The 7916-nt window shown below is 38.7% G+C and overlaps 1 protein-coding gene across 1 annotated transcript; it reads left to right on the plus strand.

Moving 5' to 3' along the window:
- The first annotated feature begins 322 nt into the window (after positions 1-322).
- On the plus strand, positions 323-7848 carry tdgf1 (teratocarcinoma-derived growth factor 1). The gene is made up of 6 exons (XM_005470521.4): positions 323-949; positions 1061-1116; positions 2983-3270; positions 4862-4976; positions 5164-5273; positions 6617-7848. Exons 1-6 carry the CDS (start codon positions 927-929, stop codon positions 6718-6720), a joined length of 696 nt encoding a protein of 231 aa, XP_005470578.1. The 5' UTR covers positions 323-926; the 3' UTR covers positions 6721-7848.
- Positions 7849-7916: the final 68 nt, after the last annotated feature.

The raw sequence follows: 7916 nt of genomic DNA on the forward strand, positions 1-7916 counted from the left end.
AAACTGCTGAAAAATCATTATATACTAATATTTTTTCCACTTTAAATAAATTTTAAACCTTTAAAGTCAATTATTAAGTCAACTTTATAAGTCAATATTCTCTTAGACATTAACCCCTAAACTAAAAGGCTTTTATCTATATGTTATGTTTTTATCAAGTTAAACTCACCAGTATAAAAATCACTGGGCTCATTTTATACCCAGTGTATAACAGATGAGAGATTCTGGCTCTCCAAAATTTCCTTTCTTTGTGCAGCATGTGAAGTATTTTACAAAACCCATTTCCACATGAAGTAGCTTTGAGTGAATTGCTGTACTTTTCTTGACATACGTGGGTAAGAACCATCTAATCCTTCTTCTTCCATGCAAAGCTCAGCAAACAAAACCAATTACCTGATAACTAAATTAGGAAACACGTTATTTTTCTGGGCCACCAGAACAGCTTTCAGCCAGTTCCCAGTATTGTTGATTCCACCTTCACCTCCACCCAGACGTCAAACAGAGAGAGGCCGTGAGGGGGCGTGGCTTCCGGAGCCCTTCCCCCCTTGCAGGAGAATCACCTGGAGAGAAGATAAGTTTTAGAGACACAGAACTGCGAGGGGGAGACTCAGGCTGGAGGAGGGTTTACTAGATTCTTATACGGCGTTTTCACTTTTATGAAGTCTTTAAAGGGGAGTTTTTAAAATATCTTTTGGAGTAGCACCTGCTCAGGTTCTCAGCGTCTGAGTTATTTTTATGTCTATGGATACTTTTCTCTGACTTCTGGAGCTACAAAAGTAAACTTCTGGGAATTCTTTGCGACCTTCGGTTATTCGCGGTTTTATTGTAATTTTTTTCTCCACTGTGAGTTGAAGAACGGCCAAGAAATCAAGAAGGTGGTTTGGAGTTTTTACTATTTTAATTGTTTTTTTCACCACTTCGCTAAAATGAATTGGAAGGAGATGCTCAAGTAAGTCCAAATGACTCTGTGAAAAAAGGGGGGCGGGGGGGAAATTGTTTTTGTTGTTGTTTTTTGTTTTTTTAAAAATAGGAGTTTTAAGCCAAATGTATCTGTTTCCAGGTTTGTGCTCTGCGCCTTCATGTGTGTCCAGTCTGCTGCTGCTGTGTCTGCTTCAGGTCTGATCATCACACTCAACATACAGTCACCTGTGCTTGTTTTTCCCTTCTTGTTTTTTAGTTTATAATAACAACAAAATGTCACAATTAATTGGAAAATTCTCCAATTAAAAACTGTTGGTAAATTCTGATCCCTGCAGTGCGGGGATCTGGTGGCTCTATGATGCTGTGCGGGTCATGTCGTTGCCCTTTGGAGTCACTTGGCAAGTTCCGGTCTCTGGGACTCTGGGCCGAGTTCCATTTATGAGTTAGGGCCAAAAAACAGCAAACTTCAATTTTTCTTTTCTTTTGAATTGGTGTAAGATATAATAGGATATAATTGGTCACCACCACAGGTCCGTTCTCCCTTAAACTGCCTAAACTGATTGCTGAGTCTAGAATAGAACAGAACAGAAAGAAATAGAATAGAGTGGAATAGCCCTTTATTGTCTTTGGTAACAGATAGCTTAACAATAATGTGTTGGAGACATAATCAGTCTCCAGAGAAGATCCCCCCCCCCTTTTCCTGCATGTTTCTATTCGTCAAATGTAAAACGACTTATTTACTTTTTTTTGTCTGTTTTCTAATAAATGTAATGAATGAAGACAGGGGTTTTTCAGGTAGTTAATTTTGCCCTCTTTAGTGGGACAGCTTATCTGTATTGCAAATCAATATAAAGTGATCGCCTTTTATCCGATGGGATCCATAAAGCATGACTGTTACACAAGTATAGAATTGATGTAACTTGTGTGCTTTGGCCTTTGAACTCACCAGTTGTCAACCTGGTTGAGTGGCTACAGGAGATTTTTGGACTGATTGTGTAAACCAACACCACCATCAGATCACCAAATTAGAAAATTGAGATGAATGGTGTTTCCTAATGTCAGTAGACTGCAGAGACTTGGAGAATGAGTACAGAGCTGTAGCACTTTACTGAGACATTTATTTGACTTTTTTTCTTCCTTTAATTTGTCATCAGCCCCTGTATGACCGTATGATTCAGAATATTAATTCATGTGATACAAAAATGAGCTCCTGGTGATCAAAAATATTTGGGGGGAGGGTTTTATTTGTGCAGCTTGTTAAGCCATGCCTTACTAACATCACAAGCTGTACCACTTCATAAAGCAGCTCAAACTGTGTATCGTATTGTCAGTGAACTGTGGCAGTATTCGAACAGCATGTTTGAATGTTGTTATAATTGATTTTAATCTGCTGGGGTTGTAGCTGCTAGAGCACAGAACACACACAAGGATTACCCACAGTGACTTTTAATGTTTCGTGTAAACATTAGCTCTTAGAGCACAATCAGCATTAAAATATCGAAATCAAATGAAAGTGTGTATTTTACTGCCCTGTGCACTAAATCATCACTTCAACAATTTTCTGCAGAGTGAATCTGTTTTATTTCCAACAGTGTTGAGCTTTACTGTTGTGTTTTCTATAATAGCATTTTTTAAATTGGAGTAGGTGGCACTCGCGGGGATCATTTTATACAGAAGAACTGCATGATGTGTAAATTTCCCCTTTTATTTGAATGTGCCCAGCGCCCAAAGCGGAGAGCCCAGTTTAACAGAGAAAGTTGATTATCACTGTCATGATACCCATTATCTCCGGCTGGGGTTTTTTGTTGAGTCAGCAAACACAGAAAACCTGGTTGTAGTGGACTTCTTTGCTGCAGAACCTACTGGTCTGCTAGGCAGGAGGGTTGGTGCTTGTTTTCACTTAAGTTTGTAACTTTATGTTGATGCTAGTGGGACCTCAGTCAGACCAATACCCAACAATCTCCTTTAATTTTATTTTTGTGGGGTCAGTTTCTTTGGCTCAGATGTGCCTTTGCTCTGTGTGACGTGTAAAATTTAAATTTTGTTGTCTCTCTTTTGCAGGTTGCAAAGGAGACAAATGCAGCACACAAGGCACCTTCCCTACAATGCCTGTTCCTCCTTCCTCCTCTGTTACCTCTTCTCCTTCACTTCCAGTAACTTCATCTCTTTCCTCCTCCATTTCCTCTCCTCCTTCAAGCTCTGCTTCCTCCTCTTCTCCCTCTTTGGCGAAATCCTCACAGACCTCCCAGGACTTCCTGGGTCAGTTTACGCAGGTGAGGTCGCCAAACAACGGGGACCGTAAACACCGTGACGCCAGCGCCGTCCTGCCCTTCATCGGCCTAACCAGCAGTAAGTTCACACTTCAGTAATGCACACACAGATGGAGACAGGAGGGGGAGACGAACCCCAAAAACCAATGAAGGAAAGAATTCAGCAGTTTACCTAAAACAGTTTACCTGATGCTGTTCCGTAACTTTCACAAAGATTTTTTTTAAAAATGCATTTAAGATAAATTTCCAGTTGCTTAGAAAGTTTTGTTGTCTTATGCTGTCATATACCTTCAAATAAAACATCATATGAAAAACTGAAAACAAAACTGGTAATCGGCAACATCATCTATTCAGATTAAATAAAGTCTTTGTTTAAACAGTATATTCTCTCTTCTGATTTAAATGAGAGCTTTTAAAATAAAATTAATTCAAATCAATTTTCATTGTTAGCCATCCAAATAAATACTAAAACCAACCCCTTAATTAAAAGGCGTGGTTGTGTGGGGCTGTTGTTGGTTCACTTCTAGTGTTTTTCTGCCATTTTCGGAGGTTTGTTCAGACTCTGTGTGTTTGCTGATGTGAAGCAGAGGATCACAGGAATGTGCTGCCAGCTGGAGACTCTGGTTTATCTCACAGATACCGATACAGTAAAAAAAGAAATGCCTGACCTGAGGTCTGAGGGCACAGCAGTGGCCCCCTGAACAACGAATTAAAACACAGAATAAATCTTATCATACTAACAGTAAATCTTACAAAATTTAAAATCAGGAAGTCTAAGTTCATCTCTTAAAGGAAAACTCCCTGAAAGACAATCAGAAGAACGAAGACACAAGAAAAGTTTATATATTAAGTATAATTAATGATACTGGACTGAATACCTGTAATGGAGCTTACAGGTCCAGCATATAGACATTTACCTGGAAATAGCTGCTATATTTGGCATGTGAGAAAGTTTAACTGAAACCTTATCATCCTGTGACAAATATGAAATGCATACATAAGGTTTGGTGTTTAAGCAACCATGAAATGGGCACATCCCTAATGGCTCTGCAGACACAAGCTCCATATCTAATTCTTACAAAATATTGATAAGAAAATAGTATAAATCCCAAATGTGCCCAGCTCTTGTACAGTTATGTAGAGTTGCACACTTCTACATATTTGCTGGCAGAAACTTAAAAATAATCATTCTGTAAGATACTTGACTGTATTCACACTTATAATTGCAAGCACTTTCATTTAATCACACTTTTGTTGCTCTTGTTGCTCTTTCCTCACTGAAAATGATCAATATTTCTGAAAAGCTCATGTAAGAGATGATCAGCTCTGTAAAGACCTCCATTACTAATTACAGGACTGTTAATTCTTCTGTATAGTTGCTACAGAAGTAGCAGAGAAAACAGTTTTGTTCTGAGATGGGACACATTCCTGCCTTCATAAAGGAAAGCATAAAGGTGGTAAGAGCAGTAGCAGGGTGCCCTTACATGTTAGAGATAACAGCAGACCACCAGGATATTGGTGAGATCAGAAACAGAGGAGCTCGGGTGGAGGTGGCCTGCAAAGTGACTTACAGATACAGCAGGAATTGCATGCAGGTTATATTTTGAATGACCTGGATGGATTTGTTGTTGCTTCCCATGTAAATATCTGTTTTTGTTGGGTTTTTTGAGGTGCTGAGCAGAGTCGAAGCTGCTGTAAGAATGGAGGAACCTGCATCTTGGGCAGCTTCTGTGCCTGTCCTCCATATTTCACCGGGAGAACCTGCGAGTACGACCAACGAATAAGGTAAACCTGAATACAAAAATATTAGATGTGTGCTCCTGTATAATGTTCCACTTACTCTAAAATGCAAAAAAATATTGACTATACTGGTTGAGCCAACTTGGTCTAAGCTAACGGGTTTAAAGAATCTTAAATATCTTAAAGAATCGAGTGCTTAGGTGTGGTTGTAACTTCCGTCATCTGTGTGCAGGAACTGTGGTTTGATTCTTCACGGCGAGTGGGTTCAGAAAGGCTGCTCCTACTGCCGCTGTGGTTATGGCACGCTGCACTGCTTCGCCAACGTCTTCCATAAAGACTGCGGTAAGATCCAATGGGGACTAAAGGGAGACTTGCTGCAGTTCAGACCAGGTTTAGCTTTTTCTCAGAATCTAGAGGGCCCGTGTCTTGGCTGTGTTTGTATTTTTCCATGTCGTTCTACTTTAAATGTATGATCAGGTAAGTGAGGGCTGTTTTTGTTTCCGTGTGGATGAGCTGTTGATGGCCATCAGACAGTTTGAAAACTGTCGTTCACGCTTTTTCAGACTTGAAACAAAAACAATTTTCTTTTAAGTGTAAGTGCCGTATTCAAACTCACACCCCACCCACTCATTTACAACTCAAGGCAATGCATTCCTTCTCCTTAACTCCAGCACAAACAATGACAACGTGTAAGCACTTTTAAATATAAAGATAAAGCTGATCCAACATTTTTTTTAAACCCCCTCCCCCACAAAAAGTTTTATTTCAAAAAGAATCTAAAGATTTAAAGTTTTGCCACATTATTTAAAAAGCTTTTAGTAAACACTTCAGGTCCCAAAGAGAAGAAATTCCCATAGCGTAATGAAAGAAGTAAGCTTCACATGCAGAAGAAATTTGTTTCCTCCCCCCTCTGTTCTGCCTCTCATCAGGCTGCATACTATGGCTTTAGTTTAACTACTTATGTCTAAATAAATAATTAATTAAAGAGCTTATACTGAAGATAGCTATGGTGTAGCAAGCTGCTCTAGTTGAGGTATGAGTAGTTGTCTTGATGCATTCTCAATCATGAGTAGTTATGAGTAGTTACAGCTGTTTGAGTGATTATTATTGAGTGATTATTTTATTTATCATGAGCTCCATTATTTCAAAATTCTTTAGCCAACTTTCTAAATAACCTAAAGTCAATACTTTGGATAACTTGGCCTATAATTGCTAAAATGTCTGCTGAACATACAGACATCCTAAATCTTCTTGTGCAGGTTTCCAACTCTTTTTGCTGATAGCGCCTCATGCATTTTCTGCAAGTATCTGCTTTTTTTTTTTTCTCCTGAAATGTTTTTAGTATTAAAAGCAGAAAATATATTTGTTGGTTTTTTAGCCTGCCAGTAGTACAATCCACTCTTCATCTTTTTTCTAACCCAAGAAATAACGAAGGAGACACCACTGTGCAGTACAAAGGCAGGTTTGGGTGAAAACTAAAGGTGACCATGCTGTGTATAAGATGAGGCCTCTTGAGAGAAAGTGCGTTTTTTCTGTAATAAACGGGGCCTTAAAAAATAACCAACTACAGAACATAAAATGATTCCATAAAACAGTTTGTGAAAAAGCTTTTGAGACACAAAATGATAACAAATCATAACTTCAATTCTGCTCAAAATGACAGTTTTCCTGTTTCTGTTTTCCAGATGATTCCGATGAGGTGCGCTGGTATCGTTCATCAGCTGTCAGGATGATTCCCACCGGCTTCTTCTATCTGATGCTGCTTCCTCCTTTGTATTTCTTCATCTGATGCCTTGAAACACCTGGATTTATGTGAAACTGTGAACTGTGTCTTAGCCTCAGCAGGATATTGTTGAAAGCTTGAAATCAGAAGCGAGTCCTTAACAGGGACAGATTTTCTCAAATCTATAATTTTTGCATCCAGAAGGAAGAGACAGACTTTAAACTGTAGCTGAACTGGACTGATTTATGGGGACTCTTTTTGATGCTGTGGTTTATTGGGATCCACTGGCCACCCTGTCCCCTAACCAGATCTATTTATACCCCCTTCTTGTGTGAGCACTGAAAGCTCAGTAGACTCAACCTTTCTCTTTCAATGAGCATTTTTAAGAATTTGCTGAACTCCCAAGTTAACGTGGCTCAACCCAAAAGACCCAACATACAGCCAACATAATTCTCCCCATTAAAATTCAATATATCATTCAGAACTTCTTCTCGTTCAGACAAACCGTGTACCCCTGTTTCTCTGTTTCCATACCCATATATGCGTCAGATGTCTTGAAGAAGAAATGAAATATGTGAAGGAAGCTGTACATAAGATTTTTATGAAAAACAGAATTTTTTCTTTGGTAATTTTAGGATCTCTTACTAAACTTACTAAACAAGATTTTTTTTCTCTTTGTAAAAGATGATGCAGAGTTTCTGGTTTTACACTTGGTGTCTTCTGTCTTTTTTGCACAAACTCAGCCAGCGTGACATTTTGTCCTTAAATATAAACATGTACGCACTATGTGTTTATTAAAGATTCACAGTACTGTGCGACTGATAGTGTCTGTATGGTGAGGAAATTGCTTTGTCTTCATTTAAACCATAACACTCAGTTTACCAAATTAATATGATTGCATTGCAGCTCTTCCTTCCTTTCCATCTCTGTGACTCTATTATCTGTAGGTATTTTCAGAGGGAGCTGTTCTGTCCCTGCCTGTTATCTCCAGAGTTTATTGATGAGGTTAGGATTGATTATCTGCTGCTCTCTTATCTTAAACAAACACATCAGCTGTTGTTCTGTAGTCTGTCGCCCTGCCAGCTGCTACAGATCACAGCTATAATTAACAGGCAGAGTAAAAATACTTTATATCAGAGTTAAACAATCATTACAGTTTCTGTCTGCCTTGGAAGCTGTAAAAATAAACTCTTTAAAAAAAATGAAGAGGTCTCATTGAACAAGACTGTCCTTCCTTGAAGAAACAATGTTGTGTTGATTGC

This window comes from Oreochromis niloticus, linkage group LG7 (assembly GCF_001858045.2).
Source record: "Oreochromis niloticus isolate F11D_XX linkage group LG7, O_niloticus_UMD_NMBU, whole genome shotgun sequence".
NCBI classification, from domain to species: domain Eukaryota; kingdom Metazoa; phylum Chordata; class Actinopteri; order Cichliformes; family Cichlidae; genus Oreochromis; species Oreochromis niloticus.